This window comes from Myxocyprinus asiaticus, chromosome 23 (assembly GCF_019703515.2).
Source record: "Myxocyprinus asiaticus isolate MX2 ecotype Aquarium Trade chromosome 23, UBuf_Myxa_2, whole genome shotgun sequence".
In the NCBI taxonomy this organism is placed as follows: Eukaryota; Metazoa; Chordata; class Actinopteri; order Cypriniformes; family Catostomidae; genus Myxocyprinus; species Myxocyprinus asiaticus.
Window position 1 is genome coordinate 35,514,192 of NC_059366.1, and position 26,973 is coordinate 35,541,164.

Sequence of the window (26,973 nt, forward strand, 5' to 3'; positions counted from 1 at the left end):
ATATAAATATATACTGTATATACAGTATGTATCAATAAAAACATGCATCAAAGTCGGCACACTGTTGCTCCCAAATCAATTTAATGAGCTCACCAAGAGATAAGTGAACATGACGTATCGTCGTGTTTCGTTACATGCTCTTCATCATACTCCATCTCATCTCAAGACATTAATAATATTTGCCCACAATTTCCAGTACTAAGACATCAATCACAAAACACCACACTTCATCATTTCAGGGCTTTAATTGAGCTCTTTCATGAGTCTAATGTGCTTGGGTGCAATATAAGTTTCATAGCAGCGGCTTCAGAACCCAAAACACTTGCCCAGATCTCCAGGACAGCAGTAATTGTGCTAATAAATGACAGCAGATGCTCTTCATCTTGGCTACACATTCCTTCAAGCCTGAAAAACAAAAATATATCACATTCAGATGGAATGATGCAAGCGATCCCGGATCCTAAGTCAACTGTCAGAAATTTCAGGACTCTGTAGGACTCAGGACTCAGGCCTTTGTTTAGGTGAACACATGAGAAATTATTTTGAAATTTTATGTATAAGCAGGTCTTAAGTGGCAGAAAGGGGAAGACAAACAAATGCTCTGTGTTTTGGCTCCAAATGTTGTTTTCTCTCTAAAGGAACTTCTGAAAGTACAGAGATGAAAGATTAAGGGTTGAGAGACACAGCAGACAACACTGCTGTAAACCTCAATGTAGAGGTGCATGTGTGCAAAAGAATGTTCACATCTGCATGTCTGAGCATGTTCAGAAAGTCAGACAGAAACATTTCATCAGTTTCATCACAAAATATAAAAAAGCAATGTGCAAAATAAACAAATAAATACATTCAGAAATGAATATCGATGTGCACATGAAAATGTATAACAAATATTGCACAAAAGATATGCACCTTATAAAATTGCAAAACAAATTCAATGCATCTAAAAAATCTCAAAAGAAATTCAATAGACAAACAGCATGGAATCCTTCAATTAGATGGAAACACACATATGCATGATGCATGTACATCTGTCTCACACACACACACACACACACACGACTGGAAGACTGCAGTAATGCACCTGACTATTGTTAGTATCAATTTAGAGCCAATAAATTCATTTTAAAGATGTTCAATTCTGGCAACTGAGTTCTGGATAATGAAGAATTTATAGCATTGTTTTTAAACTAGCATATTATTTGTGATTGACTATGTGCTTCATGCTACATTGAAAAACCACAGAACAATCAGTGATCTTGGACAGTGTAAATATGACAAAAATATACATTCATGAGACCAGAAAAAAAGCACTTCTAAAGGTGTACAATCTCATCCATGTATGACAAATAAATCCTGAAAACTGTCCAAAACATCTTAGCTAGCCTTCAGGGAGGTCCTAATTCTACCATAAACATGCAGACATATGTACATACATACTGACCGGAATTTAATACAGTGCATAAGGACACTCAATATGAACAAAAAAACGAGTTTACGAATATAAAAGTGTTCTGATAAATGCCTTTCAAAATTAAAGCTGCAGACCCTGTACTTTTCTAAAGGACTCGGAAATCAGTCCGCCCATTAATAAGCAACTGGCTTGTTTTGTACAATAGCTTATTACACCTGGACCTTAGTGTTTAATGAAGAAGAGCTTATCAAAACTGCACTATTACATAATTCAGACCCCAGGAGTTTAAATGATTATTAAGAGCCGTTATTGAAAACCTTTTCTAAAATCTACATGGTTTCACTGATGAAAACACCAGTAAAGCACAAAACCAAGCACATGTGTGTGCATAATTTACCCATATCAAGGTATCAAATCTGTAAAACCATCCTAATATAATTATATTTGTATAATGAGAACTCTCGTAGAGGCAGTCAGCTTATACCTTTCTATTCAACAGTGGATGTAATTTAGATCCTATCCCTGTCTGTACCGATGGTCTAAGTGCTACATCTGAAACCATGTGGGTCTGAATTTGTGAGAAACATTAAAAGGATAGTTCACCCAAAAATAAAAATTTGGTAATAACTTATCCTCATGTTGTTCCAAACCCATATAACTTTCTTTGTTCCTCTGTAGCGTTACTCTTGAAAATGGAAATCATAATGAGGGCCGCAAAAGATGTTGAGTAGTATGTTGAGTAGTGCTGTCATATGGGTTTGGAACAATACTAGGGTTAGTAAATGATGACAGAATTTTCATTTTTGCGTGAACTATCCCTTTAATATCCGTCACTGTGTGTGAAGTTCGGTTTTGAAGAATGACTATCAGAGTGCAGTCAGGAGAAAAACCCTGATCGCACTCTGTGAGGTGTGTCTCGGGTTAAACTGAGGTCTGATGAGAGAGGCCGGGTCCCATCCCTACATTGTCCTTCATCCTGCTGGCCCAAAAGGCTGGCATTCACCCAAGGGGAACAGGGGGTTGGTTCCATTGGAGTGGGCAAGATGGCCAAACCTCCTCCAAACTCCACAGTGGATGGGGTTTCAGTGCTGGAGGTGTGGGCGGGAGATTCACCCCACTGGGATCCACAGCGAGCTCGTGGACATGGGCGAGGCCTAGCCAGGAAGTTGAGAGTCTTGGGGCGCTCAGGTTGGAAGCGACGACGTGGTGTAGGTGGGAAAATGAGGTTTGGGTCAGGCAGACGGGGCACCTCCGAGGGGTCCTCACTTAAGCTCCATGGGACTGCACAGTTATGTTGCACTACAAAAGCACATGCACAAACTCAGACATTCAGCCTCATCAGGAACATGACTGCAACTAATTTCAGAAACAACAAATTACAGTTGAAGTAAATACATTTCTGAGGTCTGTTTCTTACATCTCGCATCTGCAGCATGTAAGTAGCACATAATAATTTTGGCACCCATATTAAAAGGTTAGAGCATTAGCAAGCATTATGCATAAGCATAGAAGAGGAAGTACTCCGAATAAAGTTTTGGTGCTGAGACTTTTTTTTATTGTGCATTGCCAAAGTCCATTTCAAGGCAAGTCAGTCCACTCGGCGGCCATCTTTGGAATGTTTCCGGGCAGGCTGGGCAGCTATTTTCTTTGTAACAGAAAGTTCAGCTCAAATCTACTTGATTGGGGAAAGACCGAAATCTCCAAAACCGTTGGTCAACATAAAATTCGAAGAACTTATTTAAAATCTGCAGTAAAATCTGACAAAAATAGTTTCATAAATTGTGTGTCTTTAGATTATGCTATAAAAGAACACTATTTATAAGAATGGTTCAGCTAATGCGCACAAGCATTCTTGAGTTGACTGATAGGCGATAACTAAAAGGCGATTGGCTCTTTTAAATGTAAGGCGGGACTTTGATTCATCCATTGGCTGGTCCAATTTCCATTAATTTTAATACAGTGGTCCATCTCTGCTAAATTGTCTCTGGTGTTCCTCACTGAATTCAGCTGAAAATATGTTGAAAATGCACTATAGACTTATTTATCAAAACTATTTTTTGCAATTTATGGAGAAATAATGGAGTGAACTACTTTAAAAAGACATCTGACAAAGCCAACATACTGTTTTTCTACTGACATGTTTTAGGGTTTTTCAAAATCCATAAACCAAGACCAAAATTATTAAAATAACTCTTATAGCTTTCAAGCTACATTTGGTACGGAGCTTTAGCCTGTTCTGACGTGGGTTGCTATACCTTTTCTAACTGATAATAATAATGGTTTTCAGTGTGGAACAAATAAAAACGTATAAAATCAAGATTTCTGTGGAACAAATCAAGATTTATAAAGGTAGAAACTGACGTGAAAATGTTTTTATGCGTACGCATGCGTATGAAATTTGTTTTGTGCTTATGCCAGTATGCGATGTCTTGATTTTTAGTGATGCAAATATGAGTCAGTAACTGACTGATTTATTAATTAATAAGTGAGCACGTTTACGTGAACAAGAATGTTACGATATCAGTCAGAATGTGGTCTTATTTAGATTTAGATACATTTACATGTATATGTAAATTTTTTATTTTGGAAATCTGCTGCAACAGAATATTTATTTAGCCCTATCTGCACGTTTCCGTAATAAATTAATTTTGAGACCCACCTACGAGATAACAGACAGGTGGAATATATGGTACATAATATGTCAAGCTTATTTTTGGAGAGAGGAGGAGGAGAAATTATAGTTAAACATAACTAAATCAATATACAAATGGTTAAAAAGCACATCAATTTATGATGTGAGTTTATACATTTATGGGTGAGTTTATACAGAATACGATTCCCATGTAGACTATGCATATTATTATAAGTAAATGAGCATGTAAACCTCTTTTTGGAATTAAGGTTTAGCAAGAATATGGACATTTGATGAAGAATGTTGTGGATTTACAGAAAACAACATGGTCAATTAATGCATTTATTATTGATCATGAAAATTAATAACTAATTAATAATAATTAATAACATAATAATAATGATGAGTTGTTGAGTACACTACATTATATGGGCAGACACCGGTAGCTGCACTCACTTCTTAGAAAACCTTGCCAAACGCACAAGAACATTCCATATGAATGAATGAATAAATTAACTAATAAATAACTTGTAAATGTGCTTGTATTGAATTCTATCTCATCATATTAGGATATTTGTGGGCGTTCTGTAGGTGGAGTCCATGCGCTCGTTCACATGCGCATGTTTTTAAGATGAATTGCGTTCCCTTACGATTCAGTACCCATGACATTGCGTAACAAAGCTGTTGCTATGGGGAGTGTCCTTCTACACGACCTAGCTGAAACCTTTCTACAATAACGCTAGGATTGGCCATGGTGTTTAAGCCCTGCCCTTTTTTGGCACGAAGATGTGGTATAAAAGTGGGCACACCTGCACCATTCCTCAGAATTTTCTTCCTTCAAGACAGCGATTCATCTCTCATCTAGAAGCTTTCTAATACTTCACCATAGACATACACGAGTCAGCGGGCGGGATCTTCACATCAACAAGAAGACTCTACGCTCCACTGCACATTTACTCCGCCTTGCCGCTTGATGCTTCACTGGTGAACGGGCCGCTTCAGCATCCTGATTCCCCGCAGCGCTTCGGCAGGTGTTTTGTATCCTTATAAGCTATTGTTGATATTGTGATATTGTTGATATATATATATATTTATATAACTAAAAGAGCCGCTTATGTGTTCACGTCTTTTTAAAGATGTCGTTTCATAAGTGTTCCTTATGCGAGGGACACATCCTGCCATCAGATCAGCCTGAGAGCTGCATTCACTGTTTGTCCACACAGAGAAAACTCTCATAGAGACAGACAGACTGCCCTCACTGAGAGGGCATTAGTCTCAAGACGCTTCGCTCACAAATCGCTTTCATACTGAGGGACGATTCAGCCTCCCGAGGGATCACATGAGGAGGCACGGCGGGGCCACGAGGTCGAGCAGGTGAATTTGAGGTGGACCTCATGCCGGCACATGCCGCGTGAGCCCCTCAAAATCCATGTACTGCGTCCATGCCAATACATTATGTGCGTGATGAGCTTCTGCCCTCTACAAGAGCGCACGACCTTGTCACGTTCGGCGGTTCTGACACTGGTTATGATGTTATGTCTCTCACTGCATCTGGTGAGTGGTCAATGGAGGACATTGCCGCCCCTTCCCCCAGGGAGGGTAATCTCGTGTGGTGTCCGCTAGAGGAACCTGAAAAATCTTGCCTTGATGAATTGTTCCTGCAGTCCGGACGTCGACAAGCAACCGCGTTCCACAGGTCTGCCCCGTTCTTCGCGGAAGTTCATAACGAACTGACAAAATCCTGGCGCGTGCCCTATTCAGCTCGCTCGCCCAGTGATTCCACTCTCCTCACTAAAGTGGACCATGGAGAAGACAAAGTTTATGCCCAACTACCCCAGTGGAATAGGCGGTAGCTGCACATCTCTGCCCGGCGAGTAGCAGGCCATGGAAATCACGTCCCGTTCATCCTTCCAAGCTGTGTTGACTGACGTCCGCACTGGCTGGAAAATTATACTCAGTGGTGGTCTAAACTGGTTCAGCACTCCACACGATGGCGGTGCTCCAAGTTTTCCAAGCTAAGTTCCTCAAGAAAATGGACGAGCAAGGCTATGATCCAGAGATGTTCAAAGATCTCTGCACTGCTACGGAATTAGCACTGCGAGCCACGAAAATCACTGCACATGCCATTGGCAAGTCAATGGGCAACCTGGTGGTTTTGGATAGTCACATCTGGCGTGATGTGGAAAAAGCCACTCTATTTGATGCTCCGGCGTCTCCAGCTGGCCTTTTCTGTGGCTCTGTGTATAGATTTGCTGAGCGCTACGTCACGACTCAGCAATACTCACAGGCTATAAGACATTTTATGCCAAAATGGAGCAGTACTTCACCACAACCTGCTTACTCCTGCTCTGTCTCGGTGCACCGCCCAATGTCGCCGCCAAGCCCCCGAGTAAAGCCACACAAGCCGTGGCCCAAACGAAGGCAGCCGACTCAGCGCAAGCTTACCCTGTTTCAACAGTGTTCTGTCTTCCACGGTTCTGTCTGAAGATTTCTAGCTTTGAGAGCTTTTCATTCTGACATCATAAATCAACACATTCTGATTCGTTCGGACAACACAACAGTAGTGGTGAATATAAGTCAACAGGACATGCTGGCCCGAGTATGGCCGGCGAAACACAAGTATGCTTTTTCCTGGTGCGCCTCCTGCATTCTGTCATTAGCAAAGTCCAAGTGGACATGGAAACAGTTCTGTTAATTGTGCCGAAATGGCCCAATCAGTCCTGGTTTCTGGAGATGGTAGAAATACTGGACGGGCCTCCATGGGAAATACCGCTGAGGAGAGACCTTCTCTCTCAAACACAAGGCATGATTTGGCATCCCCAGCCAGAGCTGTGAAGCCTACATGTGTGACCTTTGAACGGAGCACAGCGGACAAGACAGAATTGGCTCAGTCGGTTATGAACACCATTTTACAGGCTAGAGCACAGTCCATGAGACGCCTTTACACACTAAAATGGAATGTGTTCACTAATTGGTGCTTTTCACACGGCAAAGACCCAGTGAACTGACCCATACCTGAAATTCATACATTACTTTAAGAGCGATTGGACACAGGGCTCACTCCGTCAATGCTCAAAGTTTATGTGGTGACTATATCTGCGTATCTCGCACCTGAAGTTGGCACCTCTAAAGGCAAATATGACTCCAGCCAGGTCTCCTAAGCAACCAAATTGGGCTAGTTGCTAGGGAGGGTAGAGTTACAAGGGGTAACCTCCTCATGGTCGCTATAATGTGGTTCGTTCTCGGTGGGGCGCATGGTGAGTTGAGCGCGGATGCCGCGGTGGATGGCGTGAAGCCTCCACACGCGCTCTGTCTCCGTGGCAATGCACTCAACAAGCCACGTGATAAGATGCACGGGTTGATGGTCTCAGACACGGAGGCAACTGGGATTCGTCCTCCGCCACCCGGATTGAGGCGAATCACTACACGACCATGAGGACTTAAAAGCGCACTGGGAATTGGGCATTCCAAATTGGGTAAAAAAAACAACAAAAAAAAAACATAAAATTCCTTAAGGGGGTGGGGCAGCTTAATCCCCCTTGCCTGGCTACAGTCCTGACTTGGGACCTAACTAGACTCCCTTCGAGCCTCTGGACTATGTTGAATTGCGTGTGCTTTCTCTTAAGATCACATTACTGCTGGCTTTGGCCTCAGTAAAACGGGTCGGTGATTTGCAAGCACTGTCAGTTGACAATTCATGTCTGGAGTTTGGTCAGGGTCTTTCAAAAACCACTGCCAAACCCAGGAAAGGCTATGTGCCTAAGGTTTTAACCACACCCTTCAGAGCGCAGGTAGTTCACCTTCAAGCCTTTTTCCCACCATTTAATTCAGAAGAGGAACAGTCCATGCATTTGTTATACCCTTTGCGAGCGCTACACACACGTTGAGCACACCCGCCAATTCAGACTGTCTGACCTGCTCTTTGTGTGCTATGGAGGACGCACGAAAGGAATGTCGGTCTCCAAGCAAAGACTTTCTCACTGGATTGTTGATGCGATCAACCTGGCTTATGAATCGCAGGGTGCAAATTGTCCAGTTGGTGTTAAAGTACACTCAACTAGAGGCATAGCCTCTTCACGAGCATGGACGAACGGTGTGTCCTTACAAGACATATGTTTTGCAGCAGGATGGTCTTCTCAAAACACATTCGCAAGGTTTTACAACCTAGACATAACGTCTCTCTCATAGCAAGTCCTCTCTGTCTAGAGTGCTTGCTATTTCATTGGCCAAACATATACATATGCCCCTCTTTTTAAGTACAGGCTCCCTGTCATTTTACACAACCGCCTGCATTCAGACATTGTATTTCCCAAAAGTCACAGGCACTTTCATTACAAATAAACTTCATTCCCGATTGGGTTTGTGAAGGGGTTAATTCATACTATATGACCATAGTTCATGTATATATTCTGAATGTTCCCCTCCTGGCTCACCATGAGGGTCATTCACGTGTGGCATCATGTTTCCTCTCTGGGAAGGTTATGTCGTGTAGTTATGTCAGCTTAGTGACGCAATGTCAAGTGTACTGAATCGTAAGGGAACATCTCGGTTACGTATGCATCCTCGGTTCCCTGAGATGAAGGGAACAAGATATTGGTTATCAATTAGGTGCGGGCCATGCGGTCTTTGCCCCTTAGTCAGAAAATTTAGAGTAATGGCGTTTGCGCGCCCACTTTTATACCGCAGCTTCATGCTTAAAAGGGCAGGGCTTAAACAAGCCAATCCTGCCGTTATTGTAGTAAGGTTTTAACTAGGTCATGTAGAAGGACACTCCCCATAGCATCAGCTTAGCGACGCAATGTCTCCTTCCCTTCATCTCAGGAAACTGAGGTTACATACGTAACCGAGACGATTTACTGATAAAGTGGGATGCTTTTAGTAATATTTCTTCATGTGTACTGACATTTTATAAATCGTTTGTAGGAACATTTAGGAAATTGTCGTATGTTCACATTTTAGACATCTTACAAACATCTTTTCCAATATGAGTGTTCCAGATGGAGAACAACAATCATTTTAAGTGTTAGTTGGAGTAAAAATTAGTTCAGCCCCAACTTGTGCAGTTGCTGGCACTCATAATAACTCAAAGTAGTTAATGAAATCAACTTAACTCACCTCAGTTTATAGCTTTATGTCATCCACCCACTCCTTAAACTTTGACAGGTGAAGACTGTCAAAAAATGGTCATCCAAATCACTATGGAGCCAAATGCTTTTTATGTTATTTTTTAATTTTGTTTCACAAATTTAATGCACTTACCATCACATTATCCGCTAAGAACATACTCCAATGCGAGTGAAAAAACACTGAGGACCGGAAAACCAAAACAGGTAACAGGTACGTTGTGTATGGAAATGGACCATTTTAATGTGTTTTCGCCTTATTTATCAGCGTAAATCTGGCAAATATTTTTCATATTTTGTTTTATTTATTAGTGTAAATTTATAACATTATTCTTTTTGGTATATTACCCTGGCATTAATTTAAAATAACAAACAAACTAGTCAACACTGCTACGATGGAGTGTCAAATACAGCTGCTACAATGGGGTTTCAAATACAGCTGCTGAGGGAGTGACAGCAAATTTGGCATCTTTCTCTCTTCTGACTGCCGTAATACATCTCTCTCTATTTTCTCCTCTTTTGGAAGTCTTGAAAACGTAATAGTGGATTTTTTCTTTTGCTGTTGGAACAAATGAGAATACAAAATATATATATATATATATATATATATATATTGTTGTGGTTTCTCATTAGCTGGTTTTTCATCCACATATTTTTAAATAAATTGTGGGATATCACATAAAAAATGCTGGGTGGAAACACCAAACTGAAAATAAAATCTCCAAAAGGTGCATAAAAAAGTATATGCTCGTTTGAGGTGGATACAGTTTTTATTCAATAGAAAGACAAGCGCATAAACGATTGAATCATTTAGCTAATACATTTTTAGATTAAAAAAGTCACTTGACTTCTAATAATTCACTCATAACTGGACAAACCAGTGGACCAATATCATCACATAGCATCTCAAATGTTGCTCTGACCATTCTGAAAAGCCTGTCAGCAAAATTATTGGCTACAATTACCTCCCTGAACGACACGCTTCGTCCCCAGATATAAGGCATCTGCTGCTGATTGCAAGCAAGCATGAGATTTGAGAGAGTGTTCTATCTAAGCGCTGAAACCGCAAGGAATTTACTACATTTAACAAAAGAGACACAGTGGCTTCCCAAGTGGCAACAACTTATATTTAGTGCCAATTTCCAAAGAAGTGACGATTTTGTTCTGTTAAACACATGTGATGGAAACACTGCTTTATTTGCAATTATTTTTCATAATTTAAACTCACAACTTGGATAGAAACATTACTATTGACCGTTGTAGGAATCTACCCCACTATTGATTACTTTACAATTTTAAACCCAGAAATTTGAAATTGTGCATTCTCAGTGTGGTAACCCTGAATTAATTTTTTTTTATTTTTGTTGTAGAACCACAGCTCTGTGACTCATGCTGCAGACACAGTGATGTATGAAACAGGCCTAATAACAAAATTCAAATTGCTGCTCTTGATGGTAACAGAGGTTTTCATGAGTTTCTCACCTGTGTGCTCCTGTGTTGTTTTTGAGGGCATGGTAGGGGTGAGATTGTGGTTGGTACAGGCAGGTGGGCTACCCTTCTTTATTGTACCATCTGAAGGTGTACGATGAAGCCTGCAGGTTGCAGAGGGCGCAGAGGGCACATGTGTAGGTGTGAGAGACTGACGAGGGTGCCGTTTAAAACTCTCCAAGTGGGTGTTGACCAGTGGGTTAATAGGAGGGAGGGTCTGTCCCAGAGGCGTAGGTGGGCGTAGTACGAGTAACTCTTTGCTCTCGGCGCGGAGGAGAGAACAGGTTGAGTTACAGTCAGAGACAGAAGAGAGAGAAAGGAGTGTTAAAGAAGAGGGCAGAGGGGGAGGGCGTTGAGGGCTTTCCCGTTTAAAGAGTTTGCGTGTGGGTGGGCTGGTGCCACGACTTTGACCGCAGGTACGGTGAAACAGACCTTCCCATCGTGGACGTACACTCTCCTCCATACGTATTAGGTCCATCAAGTTATGACCTAAACCAATAGCAGCCAGTGCCGCTCCACAGCCTAACAACACCAGTTCTGATCTACGATTTCTGCTTGGGCTCCGTCGCGTATAACTGGGGAACACCTCAGAAGCCATACCAGTCGTGCTGCTCTCTGTGCAGTAGCTGTCTGCAGCAGGTGCATCCCTATGGAATGGTATGCAGAGGTATGACTGGCCCGGAGAGTCAGCTGACTCCGATGGAAAGCAGCAGTCCTCATATTCTACAGAGAGAGAGGAGGGGGCACAAAGATTTCACAATGTTGCAACATCACCATTTCCCAGCTTGTCAGTAATATTGTGTAGTTTTTGTAGTGTATGGTTGTTTGGCTGCTTTGTTGCAGAATGTAAATAAAATGTACATAAAATCTTTGAAATTTTTTTTATTCACTTGATAAGCTACAAGAAATAGTTCACCCAAAAATGAAAATTCTGTCGTCATTTACTCCAAAACCTTTTTGACTTTTTTTCTTCCTTGGGACTTAAAGAACCCGTTTACACCTAGTATTAAGATACGTCTCGGTGATCTGATCACACGTGTTCAGGTGAGACACATCGATGTTTACATCTAGTTGCTTAAATGCATTTCCTGTGACCACTTGTGATCGAATTTGGAGGGGAGGGTCTCTCTTTAATGACGACATATATCAATCACTATTTCAGTGTGTTATTGCACGACATTAAAGGACAACAAAGTCCAAAAAGACAAAGAAAGTGCTTCTCATAAGTGTCCCTGCATGTAGATTTCAGACACACTGAAGAAGATCCATGAAGTTCTTATGTTTGTGTATGTATCCGCTTTTTTAAATTTTCCGATTGGATGATTATTTCCATTTAAAGCCACTCATAATCGTAATTGAGTTGGGTTACGTATGGACATACACTTTCTATGGCAAACCTCAAGGGGATAAGTACACGATCACACACATACACAGGGCAAAGTTACTTTATGAATCGCATCAAAATTCAGTCTATTACCATTTTTAATGTTCACGCTGTTGTTTTTTCATCGATCTCCATGTGACAGGGAAGCGGAGAGAAAGTATAAATTATGGGAATTCGTTTTCTTTCACGGTTTCTTTTCATCAGGATCTTGCTGATTAAAATACAGTCATCTGAAAACAAACAAAGCCTTTTTCTACAATCTGAGTGCATTAGAAAAGATTTTACACAGAAGGAAAGTTCCATTGTATCCATAGTTTATTTGATGGTTTCTTCAATTAGATCATAGTAACCAAAGATAAAAGTAAAACCATTATTAAATGGACAGTAACCATAAAACAAATGATTCCATGTCATAAGAAAAACACATCCAGAAATTAAATTGTATTCCCTCACTACCCCGATATATTGATATAAATTCATGTTAAATATTTTTGTATATCTGTGATGTGAGGATTGAAAGCCTTACAATTTCTGTCTGTTCATAGTACAGGTTTCTCTTTTATTCCTTTCAATGCTGTTTAGAATGTTGGGCCCATTTAATAAAATTTTAGACTAGTTTAATCACCAACACATTATGGGTTTTCATAGAGGTTTTAAACAAATAAATCAAAGCCGAATCCATGACCCAGACCAGTTCACATGTAAATGCACATCTCTGCACCGATCTGTCCATTGAGCCTTGAGCCGTGCAACAAAAAACGACAGCGCACAATCAGAGAGTTGGCCAACTTTGTAGTCGCACAAATGCAACCATTTAGTCGTAGTCTGGAGCCCTGGTTATTCTTTTAAGCTTTAACCAAAAATATATATTTATATAGATCCCTGGATTGACTGAGAATCTGGATCGGGGTCCCTGGTTCAGCAAAGGTTGAAAACCCCTGCTTTAATGCACTCTAATACACCATGCACAAGCTCATGGGACACGAGTGTCACATTCAACCAGAATACAAAATAAAAGCCACAAGTCACCACAAGTTCAGTGTGTCGGTATTCATTATATTGTATAATGCTAATGTAACAACAGTATAATACAATTTGAAGTGAGTGTTACCTGTCTCAGCCAGGCTGGACACTCCTGGTACTGCAGGACTGTGTCTGGGGGAGCGCCGCAGGTTTGGAGCACTGCAGGACCGCTGGCGATTGCCCTCTTTAGGTGTCTTCAAACTGAATGACACATATATACAGTACATATGCACACAGAGGTTTGTAATTACACGTGTTAACACATTTGGTGAAGGATTTCACTGTGTATAAACACCCATATACACACCTCTCATCAGCGCTGTGTTCTCGGTGTGTTCTCCCTTTTTTCCGTAAAGTCTTCCTCTCCTCCTCTTCATCACACTGGAACACAGGGTTATGACCCAAGGCTGGACCTCCTGCTCCAGGGGTCACTATCACAATGATTATGAATATGTATTAGAACCTTGGGTTTGACAATGTACATCGTAGATGCAAACAAACATTCACAAGTACATATGCAAAATCAACAAGTTAAACAAACATAATTACATTGGATTGCGCGGAGGCGTGGCAAAACAGGAGGGCTGTTTGGGGGTGTGGAGTTGCTGCCCAGAAGGCTCCGCCTTCGATCCAAAAATGGTGATGCTTGTACTGTGATCTTATGCTGGAAATCTAAAACACCCACATAATATCATTATATACCCACACATACACAAGCTATTATAAACGGACACACGCACATTTTTTAAAGGAAAAATCCACATAAAAATTACAATTCTGTCATAATTTCTTCCATAGAACACCAACGGTGAATTTTTGAAGAATATGCAGGCTGTTTTTATTTGTTCAAAAATAATGAAAATGAATGAGACCTGGTTATGTCAAGCTTTAAAATGACAAAAAAGCATCAAACAAATAGTCCATATGACTTGTCTGATGTATTCTGAGTCTTCTGAAAACTTAAAATAGCTTTGTATGAGGAACAGACCAAAATTTCAGTCATTATTAACTAAAAAAATCTTCCCTTCCGCTGTAGCTCTCAATTCAAATTTTATGAAGTTTGATCACAAGACACTCAAGAACCAATGGTGTCTGGCATCAAATGGTGTTGACACTCCATTTTTGTAGACTGTACATACAACTTTTCATACAACTTTTAGTCAATTTCTAAGATTTGTGAAGGGAAAGAGTGGAGAACAACAGCCAGGGTATTCTTAAAAAAAAAAATCACATTTTGTGTTCCACACAAAAAAAAAAAACAACAACAAAAAAACAGTAATACTGGATTGGAACAAGGAGGATTAGTAAATAATGACAGATCCAGGCAATAATATGAAATGCTAACCTGAAGGCAGACTGATGCGGTTCCCATCGCGCAGTTTAAGTCGACTGCGCCGGAACTTTCCGTGCCGGTGTTGCACTCGTGGTTTCTCCTGGTACAGCTGGTGAATGATGAAATTGAGCTCTCGTTCCAAGATGTGAATCTCTCTCTCCGCCAGTTCCTGCTCACGCCGTTGTAAAGCCTCTTCCTGGTACTTCTGCTGTAGAGCCGCACGACTCAGTTCCTCCTCCCAGGATCTTAACTCCTATAGAGAGAGAGAGAGAGAGAGAGAGAGAGAGAGAGAGAGAGAGAGAGAAAGATGCAACTTACCCATTATTCTGCTCCATGTAGTGTGTATAATCTGGTAAACATATCTGGCACACATCTAGTCATTAAGGAGCATTAAGTCATTAAAGAGTCTGGCAACACCACAGCTGGGAGTTTAACATACAGGTGCATCTCAATAAATTAGAATGTCGTGGAAAAGTTCATTTATTTCAGTAATTCAACTCAAATTGTGAAACTCGTGTATTAAATAAATTCAGTGCACACAGACTGAAGTAGTTTAAGTCTTTGGTTCTTTTAATTGTGATGATTTTGGCTCACATTTAACAAAAACCCACCAATTCACTATCTCAAAAAATTAGAATACATCATAAGACCAATAAAAAAAACATTTTTAGTGAATTGTTGGCCTTCTGGAAAGTATGTTCATTTACTGTATATGTACTCAATACTTAGTAGGGGCTCCTTTTGCTTTAATTACTGCCTCAATTCGGCGTAGCATGGAGGTGATCAGTTTGTGGCACTGCCGAGGTGGTATGGAAGCCCAGGTTTCTTTGACAGTGGCCTTCAGCTCATCTGCATTTTTTGGTCTCTTGTTTCTCATTTTCCTCTTGACAATACCCCATAGATTCTCTATGGGGTTCAGGTCTGGTGAGTTTGCTGGCCAGTCAAGCACACCAACACCATGGTCATTTAACCAACTTTTGGTGCTTTTGGCAGTGTGTACAGGTGCCAAATCCTGCTGGAAAATGAAATCAGCATCTTTAAAAAGCTGGTCAGCAGAAGGAAGCATGAAGTGCTCCAAAATTTCTTGGTAAACGGGTGCAGTGACTTTGGTTTTCAAAAAACACAATGGACCAACACAAGCAGATGACATTGCACCCCAAATCATCACAGATTGTGGAAACTTAACACTGGACTTCAAGCAACTTGGGCTATGAGCTTCTCCACCCTTCCTCCAGACTCTAGGACTTTGGTTTCCAAATGAAATACAAAACTTGCTCTCATCTGAAAAGAGGACTTTGGACCACTGGGCAACAGTCCAGTTCTTCTTCTCCTTAGCCCAGGTAAGACGCCTCTGACATTGTCTGTGGTTCAGGAGTGGCTTAACAAGAGGAATACGACAACTGTAGCCAAATTCCTTGACACGTCTGTGTGTGGTGGCTCTTGATGCCTTGACCCCAGCCTCAGTCCATTCCTTGTGAAGTTCACCCAAATTCTTGAATCGATTTTGCTTGACAATCATAAGGCTGCGGTTCTCTTGGTTGGTTGTGCATCTTTTTCTTCCACACTTTTTCCTTCCACTCAGCTTTCTGTTAACATGCTTGGATACAGCACTCTGTGAACAGCCAGCTTCTTTGGCAATGAATGTTTGTGGCTTACCCTCCTTGTGAAGGGTCTCAATGATTGTCTTCTGGACAACTGTCAGATCAGCAGTCTTCCCCATGACTGTGTAGCCTAGTGAACCAAACTGAGAGACCATTTTGAAGGCTTAGGAAACCTTTGCAGGTGTTTTTAGTTGATTAGCTGATTGGCATGTCACTATATTCTAATTTTTTGAGATAGTGAATTGGTGGGTTTTTGTTAAATGTGAGCCAAAATCATCACAATTAAAAGAACCAAAGACTTAAACTACTTCAGTCTGTGTGCATTGAATTTCTTTAATACAGGAGTTTCACAATTTGAGCTGAATTACTGAAATAAATGAACTTTTCCACGACATTCTAATTTATTGAGATGCACCTGTAGTTTTCGTTGAATGTACAGTAAACTGTATAACAAATCTACTGAATGCAATGTACTCAGTGAGATGTCCCATTGAGAAAACAGGAACATGCTTTTTTAACTTTATTTAATGTGTGTACAACCTACTGTATATTTTATATATACATCATCACTCTTTGTGCATTTTTAATATTTTAGCGAATAAAGGTGTAAAATATTACACATCACTATCACACTGTTCATTCAAGTAACGCAATCCACTTTTTTCTATATGAATGTTCATTGTAGTCTGTAGATGCATGGCCAATAGAGCCACAATGAAGGGAGTCTATGGCAGATACCTGTACTACTCGAGTCAATGGCGCAAAAGATCGATGTTCATCAGACGAGAGGCTCTAAACATTAAACAGTTTTTGTTGCGCCCGGATGCTGTGCTTCTCTTTGAGTCTATGGGAGCTTCATGTGTGCCTTTTGCATTGGATCTGCATCTAATTGCCTATTGGACATTGGGCTTTCAATCGATCAATTTTCTCTATTTTGTTAGCTACTTTTTTAGCTTATTTAATTATTTTTGTAAAGACATTTCATTGTTTGAGTAGTATTTTGAGCAGTTTGAGCACCAAAAAATAATTTTCTGTTTTTCCCCACTTTTGAAAAGCAACAGCAGCTACTGGTGTGTATGTACTTTGCTTTAGTCTGGAGACAAATTTGCCCCCAGAAGTTAGCTAAATCTAGCCAAACTTCCTTGAGGACATTTGGGGGTCATCCTCATTTGAAGAAAAAAATTAACCAAACAATCAAAAAAAAAAAAAAAAAAGACAAAAAAAAAATAAATAAATAAAAATTGATTAGCTATAAATAATTTATTTTTTATTTTAAATGTTTAAGGGTGGGGTTTGGGTTAGGGTAGCCTATAGTAATTATAATTAGCTTTACATAAAAACAATAGAAGTCTATGGTATGTCCCCATGTAGACTGCTACATCAACATAGGCATGTCTGATTGTGTGTGTGTTTTGTTTGCATGCAGACCTTCTCTTTGGCTCTGAGCTGGTCGAACATCTCTTGCACCTCCAGTTTCCAGTCATCCTGTAGGGATTGGAAGGATTCTGCTGGCATCTCAAAGAAGCCAGACTCCTCGATAGCTGTCAGCTGGTCTAGAATACTAGTGAAGGGGGGACGTGCATGAGGGTCCACATTCCAACAGTCTACAGCAAGTGAAAGAAACAAACAGCCTCGCAGTGAATACAGGGAAATAGCTAAATTTCATTGTATTGAAATTTAGCTACTCAGTACAGTGAAAGTGAATGTTGATTAAGGCTAACAACCTGCCTAACATTTATTTTTTGTGTTAAACAGAAGAAAGTCATGGGGGGTTGGAACAACATGAGGATGAGTAAATGATGACAGAATTTTCATTTTAGGGTTTAAAACTGTAATCATGCAGGTGGAACAGTTCTTCAAAGACTAAAATGCAACAGAACAGCAATAAATGAGAGGTTCTCTTGCCTTCCATAAGTCTGGCAAACGGTTCGGGGCAGGTGGAGGGGATCGGCAGAGACAGTTTATTCATGGCCACACCGTAAGCTACTGCCAGACTATCAATGCCACGAAACGGCACCTCTCCTGTCAGCAACTCCCACAACAAGACCCCATAACTGCGAGAGAGAGAGACGCAGAGTTAAAACGAGACTCTATTGACAACCACAAGCTGTCAGCAACATTATTTATGCAGGAAATAAAGGAATGCTAAAAGAAAACAGCCACTATAAGAGTAACACAAACATAAGCCTATGAAACAGATGACAAGTATTGTGTTCCAAAGTAAACAAAACTCCATTAAATCTGTGTTTTATGGGCAAAAAAATAAATAAATATTGCCATGTTATCAGTCTTGTTAAGACTGATAATATAAGAAGAAATAACGAGACAGAGAAAAGAAATTACTGTAAATTTCAGCTTTGCAGCACTAAAGCCCCGTTCACACCGCCAGCAACACAGAGCGACAAAACGACAGGCTGTCATTCATTCTGAATTAGAGCAGATCGACTTCCAGTGACACGAGCGACAATGACCATTGGTAACAAGATGTGGCCATGCCGAGCGACACAACAAAGTTGAGAAAAGTTTAACTTTATGCAAATGACAAGCAACAATCGCGAGCGACTACCAGTGAGAAAGAAGGCAGTGGTGCTCACATCAACAGTCTCCTGTGAAATACTGGTGGTGTGGAGTGGAGACAAGACAGAGAAGTTATTTTGTGTGAGGGATTTCAGTGTTCAGTATTATTTGTCTGCAACCACATGCATGGATATAATAAAACAATGATTTTTTTGGTGCATGCAGTCCACCAATAATGTTAAAGTGCCAGCAGTAGGAACGACCATTAGTGACTTCCCAATACGGAGAAACACACACACACACACAGTCATGTCACCTTGCTATTAATGTAAAGGGTAGATAGAGAAAAAACAAAAAACAAAGAACCACAGCACTGATTCTTATGGAGATGTTTTTTTAATCCCTTTTACTATACATCCCTCTCCTTCTGTAATCTGTAATCAAGATTTATGGTGGGAAGCAGAATTCTGACATTAATAGCTAAGTACTGCACATTACCAAAAACACAAAGACCAGTGTCAGAGACTAGGCTAATGGCACCAAAACCAAAATCTTCATTTGATGCTACCATCTGTGAACTATGGTCTGGCCAACACAACTAAATTCATATGGTTGTACAATTTGTGTTATGAACCTGCATGATTTGCACCTATTTAATTAAGTAGTAGAAGTCATATTTTTTTGGGAACAGCCTCTACCATGCCACGTGTACAATATATGTTTACCAAGCTGTCTAAATGACTTCTAATTGACTTCAATTGTTCTTAAATTGAGCTAATTAAAATGACTACGGACTAACCTTAATTCTAAGACTATGATAATTTTTTTAAATTAATTTATTTATTTATTATTATTATTATTATTGAACTCAATTTGTCCTTTTGAGAACTTCTTCAGAATAATTTTTTTATTAATTTTTATTCAACTATTTTTGAAGAAAATTTTTAGCATTTAAAAAAGAAAAGAAAAAGTAGAGCCAGAGACAGTATAAAAATGAATAGGAGAAATTCCAAAACTCAATTTGTTTTTTGAAATGGCTTTATGATTTCATTGTTTGCAGATTTTAATGCATATTTACATTTAATTGGAATATAATCTTGACAAACAGTCGTGGACATTTGGGACTTTCTAATTCAAATAGATAGAAGCAGTATGCATGCCTATTGCCTGCTGTAGATAGAAAGTAGCTACCCAGGGGCATTGCCCAGATGGCCACCAATTGAACTGACTTGCCTTAAAGGTGCTATATGTAAGACTGACAACAAGTGTTTGAAATGGGTACTGCTGTCCAAATTAAAAATATTGGAGAGTTGTCTGCCCCGACCCAGACTCGAAGCTCATGCGGGTTGCCAGAATGTTGACACGCAAATTAGCCAACTGAGCATCCGTTTTAAAGAATTTCTGGGATTGTTTGCCTGCACATTTGTTCAAATCTGGCAACCCGGTGGTGTCGAAATACTATTGGTGAGTGGACAGTGGGCGGGATCACACAGGCCAAAACATAAACAGAAATTCCAGCCGGAATGGAAACCTCAAAGTAGAATATACTGGCTGTAGCATTGTTATCGGAGAAGCCAGTATTTCAACTTAGCATGTTTCCTAAATCTCTAATGACATATTATGGTCATTTTATGACTTAGTACAGTAAAAATATTACATATAGCACCTTTAAAGCTGAAGTGTGTAACTTTTTTGGTGTTAGAATACTGTCTCTTAACCCAGCTGAATATGCAGAGACAACTATAAGTAAGCCATTTGTAGTTTCATTTTCTTGAAAATTGTTAACTCTGTGTCTCTGTGGAGCTATACAAATTAAATTGTTTTGAGTGGACCGTACAGCCTGACAACATTGACACTACCAAGGGTGTGAGTTGGGGGCTGGACTATTCTTTTCTTTGATCAACTGCAGAGGGGGGTGTATTCGAAAGGCTGTTTGAAAACAATGTTGTGAATTGCTAAACAATTCCGTTTGGTAGCACAGAAATGACACTCTTCAGCTTTAAAGGGACTTTGGTATGGATAGGTCTGAAACACAAACACATATCCTCGTGCCCACCTCCAGACGTCACTGCTCTTGGAAAAGGTTGAGGAGCGGATGACCTCAGGAGCCATCCAGGCGTACGTCCCCGCCGCACTCATCTTTGTGGTCCGGTGCCACTCTCGAGCCAAACCGAAATCTGTCACCTTCAACGTCTTGTTTCTCAGATCATCGTTCTCCACGTGTTCCAGAATCAGAACTGTGAGTTAATTACAATAATGATGATTGAGTAAATAAAACAGTTGGGTATCAATTCAATTACGTTTTACAGAGATTGTGATATTATAGTAGGAAATTGTATTAAGTTGGAGTTCACAACATTATAGATTCCATCAAAAATGAGACCCAGTGATGAAGGAGCAGTTGAAAATAAACAAGGAAAAAGAGAGAGGAAAAGACTCAAAAGAGACTAACGATCACCATCCATATACTGTACAGGTGTCCCAGGTCCCAGAAAGTATTGGGCACTTGGACACTTTTGGATGCTTAAGTCACACTTAAGAATACATGAATTATATTGCATTAGAAAACAAAAAAAATCTGCAAGTAAATGAGGCTAGAGCTTTTCTCAAAATTGTCTTTACTTTTCTGAGCCATTTTTACAAATACTTTTGAACTAACTGGTCCCAAGGTCACTTTTAATGGATTCAGTCAGTTCCTTTCAAGTTCTCATATGTGTCCTAGCTTAAAGGCACTGTAAGTGCTTTTTTCATGGAAAAGTATGCAAAAAATTCGCCTACTCCCTTAAAGATATTAATGCAATAGGTGTCCTGAGATATCTCACTGGCCACTGTGACAGCTGTAGACTTTGTAAACAGCAAACAAAAATGTGTTCGCGTACCGCGGACATTGACGCTTTTCACCTGTAAATCATTTTGCACGTTCTCATAGTGTTGTATTTGAAGTGGATCATTGAGGCTATGATACATAATGTTTGTCAGTTGTGCCACTGTTGAATTTGACAGCCACAGGAACAAAAAATGCTACTCTTTTGCTCGGTTTTGGTCTCAAAATTATCTTTGGAGGGCGGGATTTTGGAAAGAGGGGGCATGGCTAATTCAAAAGCTCAGTCACGTGAAAGCTTCAGAATGCTAAATTCGCTTACAGCACCATTAACGAAAAGATGTATTAGTCTTAGTCTTAACAGTATATGCATTGTTATATAATTTGTTTATAAAATGCCACTTGGCTTGATATATATGTTTAGTTATTTAATGCATAGACATTCATACACATTTAAGTGTGGCTTAAGTGTGCAGATACTTATTTTGACAATTGTAAGTTAAGTCAAGTCATTTTTTGTATAGTGCGTTTCACAATACACATAAATTCAAAGCAGCTTAGCAGAAAATTATGCTGTAATGTCTTTAATATCGTAAGTCAAAATCAACATGCAAACACAGAGAAATAGAGTGAGTATGCGCTGGAGCACATGCTGCAGTTACTATAATTAAAGCAAAACCTTGCTAAAGTCTTGGCCATTTCATCAACAAGCAACTGTGTGAAGGAGCTGTCCACTTTACTGGTGCTGAAATGATCGAACTCCCTGCAAAGTAACTTCACCAGACCTAAACCTCCTCAGGACACAACACATTCTGCTGCTGGTTTCATTATCTATCTGTGAGATGATTTTTTAGACCTGCATGAATAGAAAATTCCATCAATCATATTCAAGGATGCTTCAAAGTTGTAGCAGTTCGATATTAGATTCACACTCCTGAATAATTATCTTGTAGAGCACAGCCTGGCTATCTGATTCTCTGATGTTTGTGTTGGTCAGGTTTTGCCTATATTGTGGGGACCAAGAGGAAAATGGCTTCATAACAATACTAAATGATGTCTCAGTGGAAATCTATAAATGCAAAAAGGTTTTTGTGAGGGGTTAGGAGTTAGTGGATAGAAAATAGCATTGCTTCGTGTAAATAAAAGTTAATGGAATGTCCCAATCATTATAGAAAAACAAACACATGTGAGTGTGTTGTTAAAATTAGCTCATTTTGTTTCCCCTACAACACATATCTGAGTGGCCTATCACAGACCAGGACAACTTCTTAGCAGCAAATCAGGGAGTAGCAGGGAGTGAGGGTGAAAGCAAATTCTCTGTAATAGGCTTTAGGTTTAGAGGATCCTATCAGACAAGTCAAGTGCCAAACACAGGATTACAAGCCACTTACACACTGAGAGAGCTGATTCACAAACCAAGCACTTCAACTCACAAAGACACACCAACATGCATTTCTTCAATGAAAAATAGGCTGTAGACTGTAGTCAGGGTTGAGGCCATATTTACAAAACACCTGAATATGAGCACAATCACACATTGCACACAGGAAAGGAAATGTTGAAAGAACAGCTTGTGAAATCAATGTGATATGGTCTAACAAAGAAAGAACTCTTACTGTTGCTTGACTTCAGGTCTCTGTGGATGACAGGTACAACAGCCTGGCAGTGAAGATAGAGCATGGCACGTGCAATCTGTACCGCCCAGTCCACCAGCGTGTGTGGAGGGATGCGTTTCCCAGCTAGTGCCCGATTGAGTGGCCCACCGCGGGCATACTCCATGACCAGACAGAGGTTGGGCTCCAGCAAGCACACGCCCAGAAGGCCCATAATGTTGGGGTGTCTCAGCATGGTGAAGAGCTTGGCCTCCTTACGGACGCTCTCCAGTGTCTGAGACACATCCTCATCTGGGTTCCCACGAGCGGCCTTCACCGCCACCTCCCTGCCTTTCCAAATGGCACGGTACACCTTACCAAAACCTCCAACTCCAATCATTTCTTCCAGGACCAACTCACTGAAGTCTATCTGCAGCACTGTAGAATGAGAGAGAGAGAGAGAGAGAGAGAGAGAGAGAGAGAGAGAGAGAGCATAAAGTGACCCCAAAAGCTTTTGGACACTAAAGCCACACTTTAAAATGCATGAAAGTAATTGCATTATACAATAACATATGAAACCAAGTGACATCTGCAGACAAATAGAGGCTATAGCTTTTCTCAAAATTTTCCCAAATTAATTTTTAAAAATCATATCCATGTGTCTCTTTAGTGAATTAGAGAGGGGTTATTCATGAAAACAAACAAAAAATAATTCTTATTTACAAGCTGTCGATATGAGTAACAACTTAAATGTGTGTCATACAGCCAGACAGAGAGAGACTAGCATTAATGGACCCTTTTCAAATACCCAGGTATGTAATGTGGAAGTAAACGATAGAAGGGTAAACTTGTATTGTGGTAAATGGGAGACCACAGCAAATATAATTTTAGCTTACCTGTTTGCTTCAACCGTGAAAGAAAAAAAAAAAAACACTATTATGCTTTCACAGCTTTCCAAAAGAAAAAAGAAAAATAGAGAGCAGTGGATTACAGCTGTGAGAAGACAGACTGAGGATACATTTTCTGTCATCCCCTCAGCAGCTGTATTAGAAACCTCATCCCAGCTGTGGCCACTCGTTTTTTAAAATAACTTCCAGGGTAATATAATACAAAGTATAATGTTATAAGTGTACTCTAAATAATTAAAACAATTGTGAATATATAAAAAATGTACGCCAGATTTACACTGCAATATAAGGCGGAAACACGTCATGACAGTCTGTGAAAAGGGTCCATTGGTTATTCAGTCTCACTTCAGTCAGCTGTTACTGGAATCTGACTGGTAGGGAAGGTCAGATGCAGCTTTAAAATTGAGAGAAAATGGGAAGCAGTAAAACAAAAGGTGTGTGTGAGTGTGTCTCCTCTCCCCTGCTCTTGTGATGACGGTGTGTCCGGGCCACTGTGTCTCTTATTAATGTTGCAGTTGGCAGTATCCACATGATAAAAAAGTAGGCCAGCAGCCATCCAGGCAAAGCAGATGACCACCAGCAATACATTCACAACAGGGCACAAGACTGCATTTAGACAAAGAACATACAAGTTAAGGGAACCCCCCTATCCATTTATACTACTGAAGAAAACGATTAGTTTACTCAACAACCATAATGTATCAATATAAATTGCTTATACTCATACATATTTATAACATTTTTAACTTTACTTAAATTGCATTAATGTGTACAACACAAAATATTAAGCTAATTATAAGGAGAGCTTAGAGTTATACATAAAGTAAAAGAATGAGTCCTTTGAACTTCTTTGACTTAAAAATCCATAAAATTAAGATTTTAAGTACAACTAACTTAATCAAGTAAAGAACTGAGGTTGTGGGGAACACACATAAAAAAAGGAACTTATTGGGCATTTAATTAGCTGTTATTAAGAATTAATCGAGATTTTAGCTCTTTTTATTATTTGTGATGTTATTTTACTTTAATTAGATGTTTCAAGTATAGTCACTATTAGGGTGATTATTGTTCCATTTGGTGAAGTTGGATTGTGTTCAATCCATGTAATTTTCCCAACATGTGAATGTGCGTTGCTGAAGTGCAGCTTCATCTGCACTTCTTTGGGGAATTAAGTTTAATGATTGACCTCAGTCATTATTTTGTTTTGAGATAATTAATAATGTTCAAAATAAGAAGAAACTATAATGTTAAAGTTAATTTGAAACAATATTCTATTAGTTGTTAAATCTTATTCGTGTGACATACCTTCATAAGTAAATAAATATGAATGAACTGATAGATTTATCTACAGTATTGAACAAAACTTTTAGGCACTTGTGAAAAATGTTGCACAGTGAGGATGTCTTCAAAAATTATGACATAAATAGTTTTCATTTATCAATTAATGTCATACAAAGTCCAGTAAACATAAAAAAGCTAAATCAATATTCTGTGTGACCACCTTTGCCTTTAAAACAGCACCAATTCTCCTAGGTACACCTGGACACAGTTTTTCTTGGTTGTTGGCAGATAGGATGTGCCAAGCTTCTTGGAGAACTTGCCACAGTTCTTCTATCTATTTCGGCTGTCTCAATTTCTTCTGTCTATTCATATAATCCCAGACTCGATGTTCAGTGGGGGGTAATGTGGGGGTCATGCCATCTGTTGCAGGGCTCCCTGTTCTTCTATTCTATTCTATTCTATTTGTAAAAAGAATGTTTGGGAGTCTAAAATGTATATTTCATTCCGACTCAATAAAGCTGAAGATATAAATAACCATCTTAAGACAAATGTTTTTGTGAAATATCTTATGTGCCTAAAACTTTTGCACAGTACTGTATATCTAACAGGTAAGGTTTTCTAGTTATGCTGACCTAAAATGACCATAAGTTGAATTTACTTAAAAAGCGTGATGCAAAAATGCAACATATATATTTTAAGTCAATCCAAAAAAAAATTGATGTCAGTTACATGGCCAGAATATGTAAACACCCCCTTTATTTGTTTAATGATACTGTTTTTGAAGCTATTTGAAGTTGACAGGAAAAAGCTTTACTGACGGTTTTGGATCCATGTATTGAAGCACATTTTAGCAAAGAGCTACACTGTGCTCTGACACAAACTGAAGGAGAATGCGGAATCCGCACGAGTGCTTCTGCTGCATGAGAGTCGATGTGAAACAATGTTAGCGCGTGTGAGATAGGCGGGGTGTGTGTTAATGTCATGGATATTGATGATCAGTGTGGGTCAAAAAACAAAACACACATAAAAAAATAAAATAAAAGATTAACACGTTATCTGCGGAGTAAAGGTGGACGAACTTTTTATTTAGATGATTGGATGGTGGTGCACCACACTATGAGAAAAATAAAACATTAAACTGGTACAGTTTTTTCAGATTTATCAACAAAACTGCACAATATAGCAAGATTTAAAGTAAAAATAACATTCGCCGGGTTACTTACGGTGTAACTGAGGCACCGAATGATCAACGTATTCCTCTGGCGTGTCCCGGATCTTCTCCGTGATGCCGTTACCGCTGCTCACGTAGTTACAGGGGAAAATACCGACTCGGTCCTCGATCATACCTGTCCACCATCCCTCATCCCCGGACACCAGCGAGTCCTTGGACAGCACCTCTACCCGGTCCCCCTTCCGCAGATTGAGCTCATCCTCGGCGGTGGCATCATAATCAAACACGGCGGTCCAGTATCCGGCTCCGGACGGGATCGTCGTCGCCGCCGCCGCCGCCAAAGGGCCATGCCCGGGGATATGTGTCCCCGGCCGGCTGGAGGACTCAGCAGCTTCATCACTGCTGCTAAAGGGGAAACTGAAAGCATCCATGGTGCCGATCCATAGGGGCTACCCGGCCCGGTTCAGCTCCTATAACCTGCCGCAGAGCTCAAGTCAGGGCGCGGAGAAACAGCATAAGCAGCAATTAATCCAAGCACCCTCTCGCCTCACCGGGCACCAGACCGGCTTCCCGTCTCATTTCACACGGACGGGACCCCTCGGGCTCGTTCAGTGATCTTTCGGTCCCGAACATAAGGCACTTTTTGCTTTAATTGGCAACAACATTGTCCTGCACAGCCCGTCCGCTC

General features: G+C 40.1%; 1 protein-coding gene across 1 annotated transcript; it reads right to left on the minus strand.

The window, feature by feature from the left end:
* Window positions 1-60: 60 nt before the first annotated feature.
* On the minus strand, window positions 61-26,973 carry LOC127413883 (mitogen-activated protein kinase kinase kinase 9-like). The gene is made up of 11 exons (XM_051651429.1): window positions 26,338-26,973; window positions 22,950-23,363; window positions 20,569-20,749; window positions 17,901-18,049; window positions 17,424-17,599; window positions 14,407-14,647; window positions 13,611-13,733; window positions 13,369-13,492; window positions 13,150-13,262; window positions 10,649-11,377; window positions 61-2,710 (listed from the first exon to the last, which is right to left on the minus strand). Exons 1-11 carry the CDS (start codon window positions 26,714-26,716, stop codon window positions 2,289-2,291), a joined length of 3,051 nt encoding a protein of 1,016 aa, XP_051507389.1. The 5' UTR covers window positions 26,717-26,973; the 3' UTR covers window positions 61-2,288.